The following is a 25,820-nucleotide window of genomic DNA, read 5'->3' on the forward strand; positions in this document are numbered from 1 at the left end:
ATTGTTATGTAAAATTTCTCTCTCAACATATAAAATATTTGACGGTTTCGAAATCAGGATGAAAATACAAAAAATTTCAAAATATTAAAACGTCAGAAAAAAATCATGAAATTTTGTCTGGAAATCAGGGAAAAAATTTAAACTAAAGAATTTATGACAATTCTGAAATGGAGATATATTTTACTATAATTTATTTACAAATTTCGTTTGTTCATTTATAGATAGTGTATGTACATATATATGTCGTACATTATATAATTATTTTTTTAGATATAGCAGATATAACAGATATAACATTTTTTTTCGTTACGTCGTAAATTAACATACACACACGGAGGCGTTATCAATAATATATAATGTATGCTAATGCATGATAATTTTCGTTAAATAATATGTCACAACAGAAAAAATCCTTTTCTCGTTTCTTAGTGACTTCAAGAAAGCGACTTAATATTCTGTGACGAAAGAATTCGCAGAAGAAAAACGGGGCAATCGTGTCAGTTAGCTAAGACTGTATCGCATAACTTTCATGAAGAATGCAGCAACATACGATGATCGATTAATCTAATATAATCCCGAAATAGTTTCTCTCGAAAGGACCGATATATTGATTTCCCTAAGGATAATGTCCATGTCCATGAAAACGAATATCCGGTTTTTTTCTAAGATATCGAATATAAATTGCGTGCGCTCATAGCGATGTAAGTCTAATTTGATGGCGTAGATGTATTCAAATTGTCTTACATGCATTCAAAGTCCATTAATAAGGATAGCAGTTATATATGTTAATATATAACTACTATATATAATTTTTAGAATGAATTGTTACTTTAAAGAATAAATCTCATTCTTAAAAATCGAAAATTGAGCCATTTATTTCAAGACTGACTCAATTTTCACTCTTTAGAGTGAGATTTCACTCCAAAGAATTTAGAGAGTTTATATACCTGGAAAGAACAATTTTGAAGTAAGAGTTTAACTAATTATAAATCTAAAAATAATTTTTTGTTGGATCCTCAAAATAATTACGTAGAAAACTCAAGTATGATGAGCAACAAGAATTGCTACAAAAAATTTTGATATTCTAGCAATCAGCTTGAGCGTCTTATATAATTATTGTATTTTCATAGTTCAAAATTATTTTCAAATGTGTATCTACCTGAATTTTTAGACGCTTCAGCAAAATTGTTCTTTCTTTTCTTATACATAATGATAATTAGTGACGGGTTAGCAAAATAAGATAAAGAGTTTTTTCCGATAATGATATTGCATGCATAATTAATTATAGAAGAATAAAATATCAATAACTTATGGAATTATCTTTGCAATAGAATTAAATCACTAAATTGGCTAAATGTCATGATAATTAAATAGTTTATAATTATTTAATAAATTAGAGTTTTTCGATCGTTTATTTATTACTTTAATTACTTTAATTAGGCTTGATATATTAATCTACAAAGAAAAATGAGTAGTTGGTTTTAGCCTTGTAAGAAATGTGTTACGAGATCGTAGATTATTGAAAGTGTGAAATATTTCTTATTGAAATTAATGACGTGTCTCGAGTTTGTTTTACGACATTAAAATTTTTACGATCGGAAGTGTTTTATACGCACAAAAATGAGTATGAGAGCCACGATACGAAATAACGGCCCATAAAATGACGTCAAATGTGCCAGAGTATCAGTCAACACATGTAGGAAGTAAATCCGACATCCTGAGGCAGCGACGAGCCCGCCAATCAAAAATTTATTGTATTCGTGTTCTCAAATCGTTACTACGTGAATAATATATTTTGTTATTGAGTCAATATCGTCAACATGCAGGTACATCTATTGACGTAATAATAATAAGTAAAAAGAGCTTCCTATTGCATTATTCCTCTATCATTTGGAGTGGCGTGCATTTCTAGAGATATAGTGTGAATCACTCGCTGTATTATTGAATGAAACATTTCAAGATTGCAAATCTATTATATTAGGTGTTGGAATTAATTCGTAGCGTTTTACAAGTGATGGGAAGTACTTTCATTAATGTATTTTTTAATGCTCATGTGAAATAAATAACATTCTTTCATTAAAAAACACTACGAATTAATTCCAACACCTAATATATATATATATATATCGAGATTTCTGTACACAGGATATGTATTATATGTCACTGAAGTTTTTTCTTCAAATATGTGATTTAATTTTTTCATAATTGATTTATTCCTGAAAATATTTCCAGGTTGTATGTAATTTTCTGTACACTGACTAAATTTTAATAAATATTTGTTTAAGTAGTACTAACTAAATTTAGTTATAGCAAATAAATATTTATTCGATAAAAAATGATATTTAAATTAATGGCTCTATTAAATAAATACATGTTTACATTTAGTAAATATTACATTTAGTAAATATTTAAGTTAATCTAAATATAAAAATTCTATAGGCTTTAATTAAATTAATAAGAAAAAAAAGTCTTTAAAGAGCCGATGCTGGATGTTGTTGCAATTACGTTATATATTGTATAAAATAAATGAAGACATTTTGGTTTGGATTCTCTTTAATAAATACATTAATGAATATCTGTCCGTTGTAACTGTGAATAACTTGTATCTGGATAATGTCCATTAAATTAGCAAGTTTATTAAAAAAACTTACATGGCTGTTGAGTATTGGCATATCACGCGATGTTGATAATTCGCTTGTCATGGATCTAATTTAATTGATACTACTTAAACAAGTATTTATTAAAATTTAGTACATTTTTCAGTGTAGAAGCGGGGAAAGAAATTATTTGTGAATGCGTGAATTATGATGTATATCACATCTCAATGATGATACATTGGATGTGTAACATCTGGGGAATTTGTGCATGTGAACATAGAAGTTCTTATCCGTCTTCTGGATGACATAAATTATATGGGCTGACATTTATTATACGATACATTATATAATTAGGATAAAAAATAGGATAGAAGATAGGATAGAAGATTAGGATTAAAAGATATCTCTATAAATTAATCTTCCTAAAAGCGAGAAAGTATTGATATAATAACCGATAGGCATTTAAAAGTGCAGTATTAGAAATATATTGTTAATATTTTAAATATATTATATTTAATATCGCGCTTTAATTCCATCATTTAATTTAATATTATTTTAGAAACTGGGAGATCAATAAATTATATTTACATCTACTGTAATACGATATACATAATACCTACAATTTTATTGTCAGCAACAGAAATGTAAAAATACGAACACGGGTACAATGTGGGGGTTAAATAACGTATTAATAATAATTCTTATTTAAAAAATCACGAATTACGGAAGAAAATTACTATTGTCCGTATAATTTATAACTATGCTATATAGACTATGTTTACACGACTCGATTTATGTCAAAGTTATATTGATATTATGAAATTGGTCAATCATAACTATTCCTCTGAAGAAGGAATGACTGTTGGTCAATTTTTGCTGACTATACATATAGTGAACTTTACCCCTGCAAGACTAAACTTTGTTATCAGTCGTCGAGAAGATTCAGACTCATTGAAAAATCTTATCAGCTGTTATCATTCGTGAATCTGGCCATCCTCATATTTTACCAACTTTTTTATGTTTTACATTATATCACGTCGTCTAACGTATATAGAACAATAATGAAATTGTATTGTACTTGAGTGTATTCGTCTTTCATTCGTAATCGAAACCTTATTGAAAAACGAGTCATGGCATTTTAATGCGAAAGTCAACTCGTGTCTCTATCCATGATCTCATCACGCGATATCTCCCATACGATAAATCACTGCGTATAATTTAAACCTGATACTGATCTCACATTTCGCGATTGCGATGTGTCTTTAGAAGGGTGTCGAATCAAATCGCGGGTCTGTTTCTACTTATATACTCTCTAAGCTTAATTACTTCATTGGGTTTAATTTCATTTTAACTTTAAGTGAAACTTAAAACTTTTCCTTTTCAGCTTTAAAAAGTGAAAAAGAGAGAGAGAGAGAGAAAGAGAGAGAAAGGGGAGGAGTTTTAAGCATTGCTTAAAGTCAAAGTAACATTGTACATTGGTACAATCAGACTTAAGACTTTTAGAGTGAATTGTCACTCTGAAGAGTGAAATCTATAATAACTATCTCTAAAAAGAGAAAATTGAGCCAGTCTTAAAAAAGAGTAGCTTAAGAGTAGCTTTCATTTTTTAAGATAATCCTACACGGTAAATATACATAATATTAATCAGTAATATTGAATCAGTAATAATATGCATTAATATTTTTAGTATTTTTACAACTTTACACTAGTATTGTTGACAATATATTTTATTTTAGTTTTAACGTACATTATTTATTGCACTGTGACATACTATGACATAGATCTTAACAATATTAATGTTGTAGAATTAAAATTCAAATTACCATCAGTATTCCACATCAATATTGTCAATCCATCAATATTAAATACACATGATCAGTAATATTGTCAGTATTTACTAACACTGACAATATTATTAACCGTATAAGGTCACTTTTAGAGTGAGATTCTATTCCAAAGAATTTAGACAATATACATACGAGTACTTAAACGGATACGTTATCCCTCTTAATAAAATTAACATCAATTGTTCCAGCGCAGGATTGAGCAAGTCAAACGCATATTTTAAAAGAGGTCAATCACATTTGCCGCATGCGTGATTGACCCTCGAAGACCAAGCATCCTCCTATTGTTTAATCGATCTGTGGCTCCACGTGTTACCCGCAAAATCTGACCTTGATAGATCGATAAACCTCGATTAGGAAAATATTTTTGGCATGTCCGCGAATAGTCATCCTTGTTAATTAAAAATTAAGGTGATTACAATTGGACGAAATTAGACGATCGAGAGAGATTAGATTATCGCAGACGATTAAAACTATCGTTATTATTATATTTATCTCTGTTGTAGTATTTTTCTCATACTCATAATTTTTTCCTTGAAAATTTAAATAACTTTTGCATACTTCTAGTTAAAGGATCATTGTATTCTCGTGGAGGTAACTAGAATTTTTCTGATACTTTAGCATCGATCCTTTTATCACGCTCGCGTTATTCGTACACGGTAACCCGAATTGCATGTCAAGTTGATCAAGTTTTTTTATTTTTAGCTATGCCATTGGGTAGCTGCCCAGATTTCGCGTTCTGTTTAATGCTTGGTTGCAAAAATATTATAGTATATTTGTATCGTGTATCTCTTGAGCTTTTCTTAAGAAATCAAATTATATAAAAACTGAATAGAGTACTCAAAAATGAGAAATATATACTGAAAAAAAATGTACTAAATTTTAATATTATCAACACAATATTTATCAACACAAAAATGATAGTTAAATCAAATTAATAGTTCTTGTACTAAATAAATATATCTTTATATTAGTAATATTAGTAATATATATCTTTTTATATTAATAATATTTAATAAATATTAAATTAGTATTCGAACAAATGATTTTATTGAAATTTAGTACATTTTTTTCAGTGTAGTATTGATTGAGTCATGCGCTGAGTATATTTTTCAATTATTTATCGCTTCGGTGAAGCTCTTTTCAAATCTTTTTTTAACGTTCACCATAATTATATTGTGAGATTTGAAAGAGTATGAAAGTAGTGGCTTTTTGTATAAAGTTCAATGTCGATGGATTAGATTCAAGTGGGAGCATCTTGTCAAGCGAATTTCCCCGGCGCTACATAATCGCGTTGCCACGCGATTAAAAAATTGCGTGGAACATGCGCTATCGGTGACATGATGATAAGAGCACGCGACGAGAAACGATCTTTGAGCCTCTTGAATTTGAAGGTACACTGTGGCAATTATACACGATGTAATATGTAATGTATTTCATTTCTCCTTTGATACAAATCTAAGAAAAGCATTTCAATTTTTGGATTTGAATGTATTAAAATTATTATATTATATATATATATATATATATATTAGGTGTTGGAATTAATTCGTAGCGTTTTTTAATGAAAGAATGTTATTTATTTCACATGAGCATTAAAAAATACATTAATGAAAGTACTTCCCATCACTTGTAAAACGCTACGAATTAATTCCAACACCTAATATATATATATATATAAATAAAATGTTATATAATAATAATTATAACGATTACAATTATAACATAATATATTAATTTATTGTGTTGTACCTATATAATTATGATATTTTTATTGCAAAATTATAATAAAAACGGTCAATAATCGAGCATATAAATAATATTTCATCATTTATTCAATAAGATTATAATAAAAACAATGTACGTTTTGGAACCATGAGTCTTTCTTCAGCAATTTCGGAAAAGTTAGATATTCGTTAATGATACATAGATCATTTTACATTAATATCGTGATAAATAATACATGCTTGAACTTGTTGCAATAATTATATGATATTGTATATACTGGAGGATGATATAATTAGAAGTTGAAATTCTGTTTTTATGTGAGTATGGTGTCGTTGATCATCTTTTTTGATTGGTCATCGAATCTTTTTGTTGTCGAGCGAATATGAGTTGGAACAATCTTAGTCAAAGTATAAATTACCTAATGATAATTAAAAAGCAAATTGTGTAGTCAATTAAAAATAAAAAGAAGCTGTAGTAAGTTAGTCAATTTATAAAATATTAAATGCTAAAAAGAAACTAAATTAAAATTAATCAATAAAACTTACATAGAGAACATTTTCATTCTTTTCGAATAAGATTCTACTCCAAAGAATTTAGAATTCGAATCCTTTAATCTTGATTAAAATATCTACAAATTTGTCGAATTGAGATTCTAATTGACCCATTATTTTCAGTTTATTGTGACTTGTCGACATTTTCGCTCTTTATATACTTCGCCTTAACTATTCGCAGAATGCCATATCACGTTCTCCTTTCCGGCTATACTACATTCAATGCAAAGATAAGCGGTCTCCTGATTCATATGTGTATGTACACATCACGCGACTTTCACTTCGCTCGACAGGGAAAAAAAAAGAGAATTAAGCAACTTCATATCTGCGTATCTGACGAACGTGTAATTACTGTAATTCATAATTTGTAGTTACGTGACTCGCCAGTGTGTTTGCACATATTGGCTGCGATTCAGTTGATTCAACAATTGAGTAAGCGCTTGCTGCTATTGATGCATTCTTTTAGATCATCCAATCAACATTTTAAATCTGGAAGAATACATACAATAGCAGCGAGCATTCATTCAACTATTGAATCCGCTGAACGCATTGGCGATTATACTGAGCTGATTTTCCCTTTCTCGTTTAAGAGCCTAGATATTTTCGTCGCATATCCTTATCACCTACAGTTGCAATTCTTCCATTATCTTTCCCACCATTACCTCTACTTGTCGTTATCATGAAGATTACAGTCGGTTATACTTATTGCAATAGCGAATCCAGGATCGCGCGAAACGAGTCGTGAAATTTGTTTCGATCAAAATTAATTTGATCTAAATTGAAACATTTATCATGTTAAAAATAATAAATACTTATCCTTTATAGAGATATGCGAATGAGTGAACGGCATGCATGTGATAATGTTTGATAATGACCTCGAGACCTCATCTCGTTCTTATCTAACGTATCTTACGACGTTCGATGATGCGTGTCGAGATGAGAAACGATTACGAATTTTTTTACGCTCATACGCATTAATTATGAGTTAACAAGAGATATCATTCCCACGTAATTCTTTCGTAACATTTCGCGTATAAATATAAGTATTGCATACAAATATTGCTTCGTCTTCAAAATTAGATTCAACTGGCGATCGATATAGTCGAATAAAAATTTAAAAAAAAATTTTGAAAATTATTTTTTAATAATTCTGATTCTTTATAAATTTTTATTTTTAGGAAGAAATATAAATGAGAATATCAATAAATCGATCTTATGTCATTTTTGTCATGTTCATTCTATTACATTTCCATCCTCAGACACAAATAGATGTATAAAAATATCAATAATATCTTTCTTAAAGTATTAATGGATCAATTCTAAATAGAATCGTAAAACTTGTAACGTAAAATTTGAAAGAACTTATGACTAGTATTCTAATTTTATACGTAAGACGTATGATTATTCGTATAATTAAATAATTACGATTTCTTGTAAATTTTATGGCTAGTAAGAAGCTATCTGTAAAAATATTATATAAAGATATAAGCACTTAAAAATTGTTACTTAGCACTTAAAAGTCTTATAGGAATATATTAAGAGCCTTCTGTTTAGAATTTAGACATAAATCTGTCACTAAAATGTTATAATCATTGTGAAAAAAATTTTATGAATTACACGAGACAGTTGTATAAAAAAATTGTTATCTTGAGATCTGTTTTCTGTCCTTGTAGCATTATAGTTTGTCAATGCAAATTATTATACGAACACATCATTGGCAATACTGAACAGCTTGTCGCTTTTACGTAATCCACATGTGTCTTCCACCGTGACAATTCTCTATACAATACGTACGCATACGATGTTTCACAGAGAATTGAAAACGGAAAATAAATGGCCAGAAATTGTTTGTGGTTTAGAAATTAACTTGGGAAAAATCAAGTAAAGTTGCATTTATTTTAAATGTTAACTTTAAAATTTTTATCCTCCATTTGACATGGAAGATAAAAATTATATAAATTGTATAAATTATATAAATTTAATTTATTGAGGATTAGGTAAGAATTTTTCGCGTTTCTTTTTTTTTCTTTTTTAGAGGAATTGAAAGGCAAGTTTTAAATGTGTAAAATCTCATAAAGCATTTTTTTTCCTACCACTTCTTTCAAACTTCATTCTGTTTGAATGTATTCTTATTGTACATATAATCAAATTATGCTCACAAAAGTCGTCTATTGAAAAAAGATGAGACCATTTTTTTGTTTAACTCTATAGTATAATTATACAGAATCGCATAATATAATTCATAATTTTTTTTTTTTTACTATATTTAATCCTGAATACAGACGATTGGAGTCATTCGCGTTCTGCATTTCTTGGAAATAATATTAGGATTTCGATCTTGGCTAAATAATGGTTTTTATTCTTTAATTTTTTTTTTAATAAGCAATTTTTACTTTCTAAATATGTTAAATATATGTATGGTTACTTAATAATATTTATAATTATTTAATAATTTTTGTGTACTTATAAAAATGATAAAAATTAACCAAGGACACAAACGATCCACAGTGAGAGATTGGAAAATTATTGTGTATACTTTAAAGGATTGATTTTGATACGTTCAAACAAAACTTTCGTCTGTATTTATTTCTGAGATTACTAGTTTTTAATAAATTCTGCGTTTTTCGTTATTCCGTAACAGCTATTAATTATAATTCTTTTCCTTCCAGAAAATAACATCGGCGGTCTTTGTACGGCAGCTCACCGATGCATCTACGGATCTTAAAAAGGTTCTTACTGACAGGATCCCGAAGGAACAGGGGCGAGTCAAAGCCTTCCGTAAGGATCATGGATCTACCAAAGTCGGAGAAGTCACCGTCGACATGGTACGCACTTTATTAATGAGTCAATCTTTTTTTATTATCGTAAAATAGTTCAACCTTGATTAGTTATTTTAATTATTTTTAAATTTAATCAGAGAAACAATGATTTTCTAAAATAAAATATTATTTCCAAGATAGGAAAGAGATATGCGGTCCTGCATTAACGTTTTTAACATTAATTATTAACGTTTTTAATTAAAAATTTTTTTCGCGATTGTTTTTAACTGTATTGTGATGATTATTATAGATATTCGCATTTTATTATTAAGAATTATAATAATCATAAATTCAACGGAGGAGGAAGATAAATGGATTATTAATCGCGTTATCAGCCTGAAGGTGTGAATTGATAAAGCTTGCTTGTTATATGATAATCGTAACGCACGTTAATAGTTTCTGATCATCGCATGCAGCGTCAATAAGTAGTGTATTTTTTTTTCGCTGACTATCAGTCGAATGCAGCGCGTGACGATTAATAATTATCAAATGAACTGGCTCGTACGTGACGATCTTACTTATCGCGCATGAAGACCTCATTCATCACGCTATGCGGGCCTACTTTTATACTTATTGCTGATCTCTGCATAATTAACGTGTTAAAAACCATGAGGCTAATATTTTTTTAAATTTGGGCTTGTACACAAGTCAGAATATATGTTCTTCTTATAACCCTGTTTGGTTTTCCAACCTAAGAAAAAAGTTACAGTACTATGCGTTAAATTTGGATCAAAGATCTTGTGATAACCTTCGCGGGGAGTTAGAGGTCTCACTTTTGCTTTATTGCAATTTCCAAATTTCCAATCTCAAAGTTGATGACCCCAAAATCATCTTATCTCGCAGCCGAAGTTGAGACTCTTCGCAGAAATATTATTAGTGTTAATTAATAAATGGGAAGTAAAAAACATTATTTAAAAATTAAGAAAGCGATTGTTTCGTTTCATAATTAGATGAGTGTTAGAATAGAGAAACGGAAAATTGCTCGTCAAACGATTGGTTAACCGATTGCGAAAATTTCTTGTTGTTCTCGGAGTCCAACAATTGAGAAAATCCATATTAATATCATAAAAAATCGTAAAATTTCGATGTCAAAAGAGGTAAAAAATTAATATCACAATTATAAGTGTGTAACATCCAGTATATAAATTAAAGAATAAAGAAAAACGTCTAACGTTCTCGACAGATTCAATTGTACTGTTCTTAATTTTTAAATAATGTTTTTTATTGCGCTGAAAAAATTTTTTTCTTCAAACATTTGAAGAGGGCCTAAATATAAGATCGAACCATGTATGTAATTGTATTTTGTAGCGTTTTAACTTTCGTACTTTCTACAGTTTTTGTTTATTATATCTATCTTTAATTATAATTATATTAAATGAACAATGGAGATTTTTTTTAAGTTTTTTTTACTCTCTCTTATTAGCCTTTTATATCTCGTTATAGTATTTTGAGCATTAAGAGTCCTGTTATTTCAAGTTTTTTTATTCTAATAAATGGGAAATATTCTTGAAGAAGATTATTTTAATCTTTTGAAAAATTTTAATAATTATAGAATACTTTAATAAATAAACTTGAAATTCTAATTTTCATGATTATACAATATTAAAATTATTGAAATTAATTAGAATAAACTTAAAAAGCTTAGAGGATTTAGGCAGTCAAAAGAAATCTAATCGAAAATAATTATTGCAATAATATAAGTTTTTTATTATTGCTCCATCTAACATATTTTGCTTTGAATGCAGATGTACGGCGGTATGCGCGGTATCAAGGGCCTCGTGTGGGAACCATCGGTACTGGATCCGGAGGAGGGAATCCGATTCCGCGGGAAGTCAATCCCCGAATGCCAGAAATTTCTGCCGAAGGCATCCGGTGGCGCGGAACCGCTCCCGGAGGCTCTCTTCTGGCTGCTGATTACCGGCGACGTGCCTACAGAAGCGCAGGTGAAGGCCATCTCGCAGGATTGGGCATCCAGGAGTTCGTTACCCGAACACGTGGTCAAGGCCCTCAACAATTTCCCCAAAACTCTACATCCGATGACGCAGTTCTCCGCGGCGATTACGTTGCTGAACAGCGAGAGCGAATTTGTTAAAGCGTATAAAAAGGGTGTGCACAAAAGTAAGTACTGGGAAAGCGTGTACGAGGACTCGATGAATCTGATCGCCAAACTGCCGGTGGTTGCCGCCACCATTTACCGCAACATCTATAAGGGCGGCAAGGGTTTGGGCTCCGTCGACGCTGGTCGGGACTGGTCCTGGAATTTCGCTAACATGCTCGGTTATGATAATCCGCAATTTATCGAACTGTTGCGTCTCTACTTGACAATCCATTCGGATCACGAAGGTGGTAACGTGTCCGCTCACACTACTCACTTAGTGGGATCCGCCTTATCAGATCCGTACTTATCCTTCTCCGCTGGTATGAATGGTCTTGCCGGACCACTGCACGGTTTGGCTAATCAGGAAGTATTGGTGTGGCTGGAGAAGTTACGTGGTCAGGTTGGCGACAGTCCCAGCGACGACAAACTCAAGGAGTTCATCTGGAATACACTAAAGAGTGGCCAGGTCGTGCCCGGCTATGGACATGCCGTTCTCAGGAAAACCGATCCGAGGTATACCTGCCAGAGGGAGTTCGCGTTGAAACATTTGCCGGACGATCCGTTATTCAAGGTAAATCGCGCATCTTATTGCAATGTTTTAAGTATAGTAGAAAGATTTTATTCCGCTTTAAATAAAAAAAAAATAACCGAATTCATTAATCCGTCTCAAATATTTAAGAATATTGCCATAAAAATTGAGAAAATTAACTTCGTAATATTCAATTTTTTTCACCGTTGCATTTTTATTTGCATACACTGAGAAAAAAATTATTATAACTTGACTAAATGCATTTATTTCGTAGTGATTATTTTTAGTAAATGGATTGAAATGGATTGAAATGAATTAAAAATTTCCAATTCATTTTAATTTATCTGAGTTCGTGCTTTAGAGGCCGGAGTTAGATTGAAATGAATTAAAATGAATTGATATCTGAGGGCATAAATTTGTTTCTGTTTATGAAATGGATAGAAAAGAAAATAACGACGTGAAAATAAATGTCTTTATAAACATTTTTTTGATTTTACAATAAATTTATAATTTCTTTTTTATAAATAGAACAGTATTTTTATATCCATTTCGATTGAAACAGGAATATTCCTATTTAATACTGTATTCTGATATGAATTTAGGATATGACATATATATTTCTTATTTTCATAATTTTGAACTGTAATGTATTCACAGTTTACAAATTATATATATAGATATATATATGTTGAAATTTGTTTTAATTGAAATGAATTCGAACGAGACTGTTCTTATTCATAATTTTGAACTGGGATGTATTCATGGTGCTAACTTATTTACGACATAAGTATTTTTTTATTCGGATAGACATATGAAATGAGCTATTCATCATGTTGAATTGAATGATTCATGTCCGTATTAGATTATTTTTTAATTGAAGTAAATTAAAATACAAAAGAACTATTCATGTTGAAGACATATATATTCATGGATTCGAGAAATCGGAAATGTCGAAATGAATTCATTTCTATCCATTTCAATTTATTCTCATTTAATGGTCAAATATTTAAATTAAATATTACAATACAATGTTATAATTGTTTGAATTAACAAATATTTGTTTAAAATTAACAAATATTTGCTTGACAACCCGTGTCCGTTATATTTAATTGAATAAACTAATATTTTTTTTAATCAGTAACTTTTTTTCTCAGTGTACAGTCTCATTTTTACAGTGTACATTTAATTGAATAAACTAATATTTTTTTTAATCAGTAACTTTTTTTCAGTGTACAGTCTCATTTTTACAGTGTACATTTTTTCTCACACTCTATTCGGAATTCAATTAGCATAATTCTGATTTAATTTCAAGTTAATAATTTGTATTAAATTTTGATATTAATATCAATATTGATGTTTTCTCCTTTACAGCTTGTCGCACAAGTGTACAAGATAGTTCCGCCAATCTTGTTGGAGACTGGCAAGGTGAAGAACCCGTGGCCGAATGTAGACGCGCATTCAGGTGTGCTGTTGCAATACTATGGCATGAAGGAAATGAACTACTACACGGTTCTGTTCGGCGTGTCGCGCGCGTTGGGCGTGCTCGCCTCTCTCGTTTGGGACCGCGCCTTAGGACTACCCATCGAGAGGCCTAAGTCCCTCAGCACCGATCTCCTTATGAAAGCTGTCAAGGCTTAAGACGTTTCTCACTGGATCGACGATCGACTAGCATCACCTCGGAGTCTCGTCGTCTCCTGATCTCGATTTTGTTCGAGCGTCAACCGCGGCGCCGGGAACTTTGATAGGATATCATTTTGATACCAATCTCGATGGAGACACCTCAACGAGCCCGCGCCTTATTGAGCAAATGATAGTGTGATTGGGAGAGAGCGAAAGAGCAAAAAAGTGAAGAATGAAAGAGACACAAGGCTAGGTATTAAACACGACAAATAATTACGTCTAATGTATTACCTAAATGTAGAATTATTAAGAGCAGATACAATGTTCCCCGTCAACGAATTCGCGTTAATTCTCTTCCCGCTATCGATACTTTCAATGAATGATGATAAACAGACATGTTAATCACACAGACATACATTATATCTGTATAAATTAATTATATACATAGATATATAATATAACGTGATATAACGTATAAATTAATTATATAGATATATAATATAACGATTAATTATATAGATATACAATATAACAATTAAAAAAATTTTTTTAGCTAAATTTTTACAAAGTATTAATTGCGGGGATAGGCTTAAATGGGTGTTCTCACAACGTAGCTGCTTACATAAGTGGAAACGTAGATTGGTCCAATAGTGAAAACTGCCAAAATTGCGAGGAAACTCATGGTAGTGCAAAAAGTCCAGAGGATAACTTTTAGATGTCTGAGTATTAAAATTTTTAGACGTTCTCTAAATGTTTTTCAGATGTCTAAAAGATGTCTCCTTGAATTTATTTATAGAAACACACACACACACACACACACAAGATAAAAAAACGCGTTAGAAATAGATAATTATTGTAAATAAAGTCATCGCTCAATACAAAGCAACATACCGACTACCGCTAGAAATTTAGAGAATTTAAACTACGCAAAATCTGCGGCGATAGTTAACGTGTTAGCCTAATGACATAAAGTCGTAAATACAATAAAAAATAGAGACTCGAAATCTAGATTCATTACGTAAGGCAACATAAACGTTCAAGAAACATCACTATCTAAAAGATAATTTAATTTAGATCGGATATCATTCAGAGAATTTTTTTTTATTGTGGCACTTTTATGTTATTCGGAATGTAATTAAACATGAATTAGAAATCGTAATGTTGTCTTGCCTCGTAACATAAAAAAATGCACCATATGATGTGTGTCATATTTCTTTTTCGAACGGATGAATTACTTCAGAAATGTATTGGATTTTCTAGTAACAGAACGGTGTCATAAAGAATAGGTCTTGAAAGCAATAGTCGGCAATGGAACGCCAAAAGGCGAACATGCCAATTAGCTCAGACGTAGATCTCTTGGCCGTTAGTTTACTGTCCCACTTCCCTCAGGAAATTCATTCTAACTGTAGACGGAATAAATACTATATCTATGATTCTGATTGTTTTTGGAATGGCAAAAGAAATGCTGTTACTGTACGCGAGTTACAGTAGTTAAATACTTAACGGCATACAATGACGCAGAGTGATTAAGCATACTTAAAAATAGTGTTTATAGTCTCGTCGTAGAACGTCATACTTGGTCGTATTGTGACGAGAAATCGCCGTGAATACAGTGTAAAATTAAGAAGTATGACCAGTGATGGACCCACTGTTATAAGAATGAATGAGTGTGTGCATATCTTATTTATAATGAATGTGAAAATAAATGGATCAAAGGTAATCGTAGCTGACAAATCTTTTCTCTTTCGGGACTTAGAATTCACGAAGCACCGTTCGCCTAATCGTTCGCCTTAATACGTAATCCCAAAAGTCTACGATATTTATTCGCTGAATATTCTATCAAAATATCGAGAAAAGCTTAGATAAAGAATAAAATTTAAAAAACTTTTAAAGCGATATTCAATAAAGTATTATCAATTTTAACACTGAGGGAAATATGCTTAATCTAAAGACAATAAAAAAACTTATATACATTTCTTACTGAAATGCAAATTATAAGAATTAGGAAGTAGGATGGTATTATCATGGTAAATAAAAACAGATCCGTATATTTCTTATTGATAGAAACTGATTTTTAATTTATTTTACATCCCATACTTTTAGCCTTTTTATTATTCATTAAAGTCGAACAGGATTCCCTGACTTATACAATTATATTAGATAAAGACTAATAATCGGAAATGATTGATTTTTAAAATCATTATTTCGATAGACTCGACAGGTCGGGCTGAGTTTGCAAAAGCACGAATCATGTTTTTCACACGCACGCTCGTTCCACCAACATTGCGTTAAAACAACTTATGTCTTGTATTTTACACATTCCGAAAATTTTATTTTTTTTACACAATTACAGTTAAATAGAGAAGACGGACGCCGTGGATAAATTCGACGAGTGTAGATTCGGTATAATATACCTCGCATAGAATTTTGAGGAGCAAACAATGTACACGGGAGATACGATTCTTATGTGTCACCAACATTTAAGAACCCGTTTCTCAATATGAGAAAGCTAGCGTTAACTTTTAAGTGTTATGATCTCACTCTGGCATTAGACGGCATTTATATCTCACCGCGTGATGCTGTTAACAACGCCTGTACAGTCATCTTTGCGTATACCCATTAATCTTTTAGAGCACACATTGACAATTTCCCCTTTTTTTAAAGCTACGATAATTAATATTATATCTATTGGAGTATTTAATGCTACATAAAAGATAGATTACATTTACAATTTAAATAAAGCAAAAACGAGACAGCTGTCAAAGTTGGAGACAAGATGATTTCTTTGTGTCACGGACTTTCATTAGTACATCCATCATCCTGGCGGCACGCAGTAACCGCAGGTGAATGGAACCGGAAGATACGTTTCCTTAAATAATTAAAAATTCGCGCTTTAGATAATAACATCACTTGGAACAGTTACAGTAGTGAACTATATCAATTAGATATACATATTAAACTTATTCTTCACTGCCAAGAAAAATAAAACGAAGCAGGTTGAAATCGTTCAGCGAATCAGTGAGTCAATAGGCGAGTTTTTGATTTAAAGCTCCCATTCACCTGTCGCGATATTACGTATGTCGCATCCTAAGAATATCATCAGCCTTCCATCGAGTTTTATCAGCCTATCCTTCGTTGTGCTTTTTTTCCGCGCGTCATATAAGCCATATCGGTTACATGACATAATCAGTAAACAACTGTCTCAAAATTGAATCCACGTATCACAGAGCAGTTCATATTCTGCCTTGAGAAGTTTTCCTCAATCGAGTTACCTGGCCATGAATCTGCTCGGCCCTTACGTACAGAAATGTCGCAAGATTTTACACTTTTTCTCTCGTCCGGCATTATATTTCTTTCTCATTTTTTACAGAGCTCGCTCTCTTAACGAGAAGTATAAAAAACTATGTACATTTTCTTGCGTTCTTACATATGAACTGAGTACGAATAACGAGTTGCCTCCCTCCATCTATTTTAACTGCTTGTTTTACTGCAGAATTTTACTGTAGGTGGACGGGATAAGAAATTTCTTACTTTTATCATGCAAATGATAACATAATTCGCAATCGATAATTCCTTTTTTAACGAATTAAATTATATACTTGTTATATTCAATGATCATTTAACTATGATAATCAACCAAATATACATCTTGTATATGGACGCAAAAAATAATTATCTTTCTTTTTAGTACTCGCTTAACATCTCGCTTTGTACATTTGCTTTGTACATTTCTACTTGTCTTCATTCTTTTCTTATCTCTGTATTGAGTTGAAGCTTGTTATGTCACAAAAATAATATCAAAACTTTCCTTTGATTGCATAAGCAGCCAATGTAATTAGCTGTAGAACAGACCCGTCCACCGATCTTTAAGTGTGGCTGCGGCAATAAAATGATCGGATGCACTTTGAGGATCATACCAGGAGATTGAAATCAATGAACGAAATGCGACAGCCCATGCTGTTTTCTTCTTTCGTATAACTGTCAAAGTGTGTAACCAGAATTAACTTAGCTCAATAACATATTTTACATTTTGGATATTTCATTAGACTTATAAATGGCTCTCATAATGTACGTCATGTCTTTTTTAAACGTCCGACGATCCATTCCAGTCCCTGGTACAATCTGAAACATTTTTTATTATCATTTATTTTAAATCTTATTCCTTTATCCTGCTAGAAATAAGTTCATAATCACGCTACGGTCTTACCCTTCTCCAGTGAGGGCGCAACAGCTCTGTATATGCCATTGATGTTTTTTGATAGATGTCAGATCCAATTGTCTTGAAATCTCAGCTGCAGTCATGCTGCCCTTTAAGTCTTGTTTGTTGGCGTAGACCAGAACATTGGCTTTACTCAATTCTTCGTGGTTTAGCATCGAATAGAGCTCTTCCCTAATCATACCGAGTCTCTCTCGGTCAGTGCTATCTATGACCATAATGATAAATTCGGTATTCGTGTAATAAGTAGACCAAGCAGCTCTCAGACTCTGCTGACCACCCAAATCCCACATGATAAAATGAATATTCTTCCACACAACTTCTTCTACGTTGGATCCGATGGTCGGAGACGTGTGGACAACTTCGTTCATCAGGAATTGATATAATATTGTCGTCTTCCCGGCATTATCCAAACCAACCATAACTATTTTATGCTCTGAAAACAATAAATTTTTATTATAAGGTCTATTTCTTTATAGCTAAACTATATTTTTCTTTATAGCTAAACTTTATAGCTAAACTATAGCTAAAGATCATATAGACAGATAAACATTTGAAGTTTGGTGAAAGTAAAATAGAAAGTTTTAGCACTATTTAATGCAATGACAAAGAATAAATGTCTAATTTAATAATTTTGATTTATATCCTTCCAGATGTAAAGGATAATGTGATGAAAGTAGATCAAATTGAAATATAAGTGGCAAGTCAAGGATTTAAATTCAGGGGTCAAATCTTCAGATACAGAATGTGATTTATGTTCTTTTTTTAACAATGTAGATTAACTTTAATCTCAGTTTAATTTATTCTTTATTTATTATTTTCTGATTCTTCAAACTAGAAAAAAAAGTGAAAAGTGAGTTAAACCAAGATTAAAACCACATATCCCTAATCTTAATCTACAGGGTTAGGAACAGGTATTAGTAGCATATGTTAACAGATTAGAGAAAGTAGGCCAATGTACATGCATAGAATTTCTAGTAAAAATATCATTTGACTTATCAAGTCATAGCTCTATATCAGATTCTTGATAAAATTTACGACTCCAAGAAAAAACGCTTAAAATAATACTTGTAAATTTCGTGATTTCTTATTGTAGGTCCAAAGTACTTCCCGATCATGTGACAAGTTTTATACGAGTGATCGACCCTTTCAATTAAACTAACAATCATAGATCGCTGATCGACAATCAGTCGATCACCTAGCACGTGTTATCACAAACATATACAATAATAACGTACAAAGGAAGCGGAGAGAAAAACTATGACTCATGGATCTTATCATAGTATTTACCTTCGTTGCCGAAGAAGCTCCACAGCTTCGCGAACAGCAGTCCCATGTTGACTGGACAGCCAGAGATTAATCGAATATAATCCGTTCGACGTCACGAACTCACCGTCTCCTTAGGAGAATAACTCGAGAACAGGGCGGTTCATTGTCTCTCGGAGGGGTTATGTTCGCTTCCGCGATGACGAAATGTCGTTTACATGCGACGATGGCTTATGGACCGACGTCATAATCGCGTCGGAACGTCGATGCGAATGCTAGCAATATGCAAATGCGATCGCGATAACGATTGAAGCTGCGACGCGCGAAGAACGGGCGAGAAATTGACGGAGTACGAGAACAGCCTGTCTAGCTGTCTAATTCAATCGGGCAAAAGTGCGACATGTTGCTTCTCTGTGCGCCAAGTGTCCGCACGCCCCGATTGAGGCGCTGCTGCGTTCGGCAAAGCTCGGCAATATTCGGCAATGTTCGGAAGCGCTTAGTTCAGTCGGTATCTTATTGGTATCGGGAGTATCGATAGATCATAGTTCACGTTGTTTTATAAAGTTGATATTGATGTCGCTAGGCGACGTTGACACCACGTATAGTTTCAGTTTTTGCCACTGCGATCGATTTAGGGTTTCTTCGACTAAATTCCGATTTTCGATTAATTTAATCGACTGTAATTGACAAGATTTATCTGTAATATTTTATACATAGTATATAGGAATTTATTGAATTAATCGAGATCGTCCCCACTCTGAAGTTTGCCACTTTCGTTAATTAAAAAGATGATTCCGATTATAAATTTCGATTTAATTATTCAAAATTTAGACGTCGTTCTTTTAATAGATCGACAAAAGCAGCAAAACCAGCAGCAAACTTCAGAGTAAGGACAATTTCGACTAAATTCTGATTAACTAATTATAAGTCGGAATGTAAAGATCGTTCCTAAAGTTCTGCTGTTTGTGTTGATTTATCGCAACTTTTTTGAATGGCTAATTATGTATATATGTATATTTACATTTTAAGTACAGAAAGTACAGCTGCAAAGAATAGATTGTTCGTATTTCTCCTTCGATATAACACAATTATTTTTTATATTCTGTTATATTTCTCCGATAACTTTGATAACGATCATTTTTCAAGGAACACGAAATTCGATTTTTATCGTCTCTAAAATATTTTAAGTGAAACTGATATTTTCGATCAGAATATATTGTTATTGCAGCTTTTTTCAAACGTTGCTGTAAAGAAATATTGCCTCGTCAGCCATTCGGAAATTACTTCCTCTAGAAATACAAGTAAATTCGCAAAGCCGATAATATCGTGGAAAATTATTTTCTATAATTGCTATAACGTCATTTAATCAAAGGCATTTGTATCATCTTTCGAAGGAATTAATATTAAGAATATTCAGGGCATGTGGCCACGAGATTGCAGATTAGATAAGTCTGTGTCGTGGCGGCATTCGCGTTAAATGCTGCATCATCGTTATCACATCGTTATAACACGAATTCTACTGGCACGAGCGACGTGGTCTCGAGAACCGTGATTGGCTCACAATTTGTCGGCTGACGGTGCAGAGCACGCTGTTTGTCCATACGTCCTTCGACGACCTGAAAAGCGACCACTTGTTGCTCCTACGGTGTTTGTTACAGCAGTCTCACGTTGTACATTCAGTTAGATTTTATTACATTCGTCATCATTGATCACGTCTGCGAGCCGTCTACAAATATGAGTACTCAGTGAGTATTCTTCTGTTACGTCCACATTCAAAATAACATAGAATGCTTTCTATTTAATAACATAAATCGACACAAATATTGTTCTATCTTTGTTATTCATTAAATTTAGAATGACGTGTTGATTTGTTATTAAGGACGGTATTTATAGTTCATTCTTATATTTAAGATTGTCTTAAATAGAATTTTACGGTCTCGTGCAATGCTACATCTTAAAACATCACCTAAATTAAGATGGTTTTAAACGAAAAACCAACTATGAATATCGACTTAAAATGAAAAGCACATAAGAAGCAAAAAACGTCCAAGATTAAATCTTGGAGCCAAATAATGGGCCTGTTTTTTTTTAATTGAACTTTTTGCAGATTCATCTTTTCCAACGTAGAAAAGTGTAAATTTAACTATTATTAAAAAAAAAACAGGTCTAATATTTTTATGTAAATTTTAACTATACCTCTCAGTTAAGTAAACTGTGATTGTTAGCTATTTATTCAGAATAAAACGCCAGCAAAAACTAATCAAAATTTGTTACTTAATAAAAGAGAGCTACATCAGATAGTACATATGTGATAATACAGATGTAAGAAGAATAAAATCGAATTAAATTTTTTGGTGGATTTTACATGAATTTCCAGGGTGGCAGATATTGCCCTCATTGGCTTAGCAGTTATGGGACAAAATCTAATTCTGAATATGAACGATCATGGCTTTGTTGTATGTGCGTATAACCGTACAGTAGACAAAGTCAAGTCTTTCCTTGAGAATGAAGCCAAGGGCACAAAAGTTATCGGTGCTTACAGTTTGAAGGAGATGATTAATACATTGAAAAGCCCAAGAAGAGTGATGTTGTTGGTTAAAGGCAAGTTTCTTTTATTATAACAATTAAAGATCTATAATTGTAATTATAATAGTAATTGTAACTGCAATTATAATAATACAATTTGCTCTGATAACAGCTGGTTCAGCTGTAGATGCCTTTATTGAACAATTAGTACCTCTTCTCTCTTCTGGCGATATTATCATTGACGGTGGCAATTCTGAATATCAAGATACTGAAAGACGTACCAAAGATCTAGAACAAAAGGGAATTCTGTTCGTTGGCAGTGGAGTCAGTGGAGGAGAGGATGGCGCCAGATATGGACCGTCCTTGATGCCCGGAGGCAATCCCAAAGCTTGGCCGCATATCAAACCTATCTTCCAAGTATGGTCTATTATTTAATAAAAATTTATGAAATTGCAAAATTTGCAAAATTGTAATATCTTTTAGTTAACAAGTTACTAATAAGGTCGAATGTACAAAATTCTGGGCAGTAATTTGTGCTCTAAAAATTAGATTATATTTATTCCTTCTGACATTAATTAATAAGAACGTTTGAAATCTTTTAGGCAATATGCGCGAAGGCTAATGGAGAGCCGTGCTGTGATTGGGTAGGCGAGACTGGTGCGGGACACTTCGTCAAGATGGTGCACAACGGTATCGAATATGGCGACATGCAGATCATCTGCGAGGCGTATCACCTGATGCGAAGCGGCCTGCAGCTCACGCAGGAGGAGATGAGCACAGTGTTCGACGAATGGAACAAAAGCGAGCTGGATTCATTTCTAATCGAGATCACGCGGGACATCCTCAAGTACAAGGATGAAAAGGGCTATTTGCTCGAGCGCATCAGAGATACTGCCGGCCAAAAGGGCACTGGCAAATGGACGGCAATCGCTGCATTAGACTATGGTGTGCCGGTCACGCTGATCGGTGAATCGGTCTTCTCCAGGTGCCTGTCTGCGCTGAAGAATGAACGCGTAGAAGCGAGCGCAATATTGTCCGGGCCGGATCCAATATACAAAGGCGACAAAAAACAATTCCTCGAGCACTTAAGAAAGGCTCTATATGCCGCGAAAATTATCTCGTATGCGCAAGGCTTCATGCTGTTAAGAGAAGCCGCCAAAGTTCATAATTGGAACTTGAATTACGGTGGAATAGCATTGATGTGGCGCGGTGGATGTATTATAAGAAGGTACGAAAAATTTATGTCACTTTCAAATTTATCTAATTACGTCAATGTTACGACAATAATCTTTTTCATACGACCTATATTTTCTTTTAAAGCGAATAGTACATATCAATGTCAAGGTTGTAGAATATTTCTCAGGGGCATTATATCTAGCGTCACATAAATTTACATACAAGATAGATCTCATTTCTTTCAAATGCTGATTTTAAATAAATCATCTTATATAAAACCGAGATGTAGGATGAGGATCAGGATTATTGTTCTTATACTTCAAATCACTCCAAATAAAAAGTTATACATATATATTAACTATTATATAAAGATGTAAATTCGGATATAAGAAACGACATAGACAACATTTCAAAAGACTAAAAACATCTCGAAAACATTCTTTAGAGATGCATATTATTAAAATATTTGTAAAATTGTGATTTTTTTGCAGTGTATTTCTAGGAAACATAAAATCGGCTTACGACAAAAATCCGAAATTATCCAACTTATTGCTGGACGACTTCTTCGCCAAGGCTATGGGTAAGTGCCACCAGAGTGTCAGAACAGTGGTGAGCACTGCTGTGACGATAGGTATACCGACTCCTGCTCTATCGACGGCTTTGGCCTTCTACGATGGATTCCGAACCGGCCGATTACCGGCGAATCTGCTGCAGGCACAACGAGATTACTTCGGCGCTCACACATATGAGCTGCTCGATCAGGAAGGGAAGTTCGTTCATACGAACTGGACCGGACATGGCGGGAAAGTATCCGCTTCTACGTACGATGCATAAATTCTCGCGTAGTCAATAACTGTGACTGATAATGTACAAACAAATATCTAAAAAAATGCGACAATACAGTGTGGTAAATACACATAATTATGAACAATTACAATAATTGTATGAGTGATAACTGTTACATAGTTGTGACAAAAAATGACTCGACAACATGACAAAAAAAACTCAACACGAGTGGTTCTATAATTGAAAGAAGTCATGTATAACAAAATATTGTTAAACAATATGTTATATTTTCTCTTTTCAGATATTTTCTTTTTTTTTTGATAAACATTTTTATTAATATATTATAAAAATATTTAAAAAATTACAATGACTAAATAACAAAAAAGGTACATATATTTTTATTGTAATAATAATATATTCGAAAGGTTATTTAAAAGAAATATACATTTATGAATGAGAATAAATAATAAAATATTTTTTTTTTTTTTAGAAAGTTCCTAGGATGCTTTTACGTCGTTAATTGCGATGTTTATTTCGTTTAGATTACGACTTTCGTACGCGCGTCGGACTACGTTCCACGCAGGTTGCACGTATATTTTAGGAAACAACGACTCAGAGAAGTAGGGAGAAGTTACGTAATTCGCAAGAGACGTTGGTTGATTGTAAATGTCGAATGTCGACGAGTAGGCGACTTGTATCGCTTGGTAAGATTATGCATCGTATAATCAAATAGTAAACAGCGCAGTTGTGGACTCTGTTCCCACTTCAGGTGGAACTACTGCAAACGCGGTTCTCAATCGTTCGACCGACGCGGGAATAACGGAGATAGAAAATCGCAAGAGAGCGGAGACGCGCGGGATCGAGTGAAACGCCGATTATGCAGCAGCGAACTCATTACCGCATTTCTCTTCCTCCGTTCTTTAACGCGTACACGCGAAAATATTGGAGCATGACACTTTCAATCGCACGCCGACGTTTTCCCCGTGGCTTGCGAAACGCGAAGCGCGAGCGGCGAGATGCAGCTTTGCGCAATCCGATTTTTCGCGCGCTCTCTGCCGTAACCCGTAACACGATTTCGAATGACGAGGAAATTCGTTATTCGGCTTCGAGACGCATCATTCGTCAGTGTTATTTTTTACGTTTGCGAATGTATTTAATCGTGCGATACACGTCGCTCCAACTCATCATGATTTAATGAATTATTGATATCGGTTCCAAGTATATGCTAAACCTTTTTTTTTAATTCGATTTTGTTTTTTAATAAGATCGATTGACCTCGACGTTTCCTTCCTTTGATGCTATACTTTTTTTTTCAGGGACTATTATTAGCCATGTTTTTATTTACTATCGAGGCTGTATACGTATATCATATTTCCGTATGCTTCGATGTAATTTTATATACATATATATATTATATATATATATATATATCATTTATTTATATTGAAATACAAATAAAATAACTTATATTTGTATACACGATTATAGGTACGAATATTAATATAATGATATAATTGCTTTGCATTCTTTGATTGGTTAATTTATAAAATTGATTTTTTTGGATTGATCAATCAAAACTTCAAAGCATTAATTGATAGTGAGACTTTGACCGCATTCTATACCTCATATTTCATACTAAAACTTTTATTGCTTTTATTTATATTTCAATTACGCAAGCATGTAGCACGACAGTGTCAAAAATTAGAACTTGTCCGTTAAATTCCAAAAATACAAGGAACGACGATGGAAATAGTTCATTCGCTATTTGCTGCGTAACTCCGCAGGGGAAGAGATCTCCTCCATGCAATTATGATTCAACCGTTGCGTATCCCGTTTTGCGATTAGTCGGCAATTAAAATTAGCGATCAAATGCGAATCAATGCTCTCTCATTTATTCTGATCTTTAGAGAGCGTGGTTTTTTTCTGCGATATCACACGAGACAAAGAATATTCCGAATTGCCAGGCTACGTTTAAATGTCAGATGTGAATGCGCAAGTCTAAGCCGACGGCTGAACTTTCTTATGGTTCTCCCCTCTCTTTCTCTTTCTTTTTTTCTTCTAATC

At 32.7% G+C, this 25,820-nt stretch overlaps 3 protein-coding genes across 3 annotated transcripts in view; 2 read left to right on the top strand and 1 right to left on the bottom strand.

Annotated features, from left to right (window-relative positions):
- Positions 1–15,506, top strand: part of kdn (citrate synthase) — a 24,770-nt gene extending 9,264 nt beyond the window's left edge. Inside the window, exons 2-4 of the mRNA XM_011070061.2 lie at positions 9,390–9,545; positions 11,285–12,208; positions 13,538–15,506. Of these exons, the coding sequence (XP_011068363.1) occupies positions 9,390–9,545; positions 11,285–12,208; positions 13,538–13,804 (1,347 nt within the window). The 3' untranslated portion in view covers positions 13,805–15,506. The remainder of the gene's footprint in view (positions 1–9,389; positions 9,546–11,284; positions 12,209–13,537) is intronic.
- Positions 15,507–15,836: 330 nt separating this feature from the next.
- Arl5 (ADP-ribosylation factor-like 5) lies at positions 15,837–19,713 on the bottom strand. Its single transcript, XM_011070062.2, has 3 exons — positions 19,293–19,713; positions 17,994–18,438; positions 15,837–17,908 (listed from the first exon to the last, which is right to left on the bottom strand). The coding sequence occupies exons 1-3, from the start codon at positions 19,336–19,338 to the stop codon at positions 17,860–17,862; spliced, it is 540 nt and encodes a 179-aa protein (XP_011068364.1). The 5' UTR covers positions 19,339–19,713; the 3' UTR covers positions 15,837–17,859.
- Positions 19,714–20,732: 1,019 nt separating this feature from the next.
- On the top strand, positions 20,733–24,228 carry Pgd (phosphogluconate dehydrogenase). Its single transcript, XM_011070063.2, has 5 exons — positions 20,733–21,013; positions 21,646–21,869; positions 21,967–22,211; positions 22,397–23,022; positions 23,462–24,228. Exons 1-5 carry the CDS (start codon positions 21,003–21,005, stop codon positions 23,802–23,804), a joined length of 1,449 nt encoding a protein of 482 aa, XP_011068365.2. The 5' UTR covers positions 20,733–21,002; the 3' UTR covers positions 23,805–24,228.
- Positions 24,229–25,820: the final 1,592 nt, after the last annotated feature.

The sequence above is a fragment of the Acromyrmex echinatior genome, chromosome 7, assembly GCF_024713525.1.
Source record: "Acromyrmex echinatior isolate Ae372 chromosome 7, ASM2471352v2, whole genome shotgun sequence".
Classification (NCBI taxonomy): Eukaryota; Metazoa; Arthropoda; class Insecta; order Hymenoptera; family Formicidae; genus Acromyrmex; species Acromyrmex echinatior.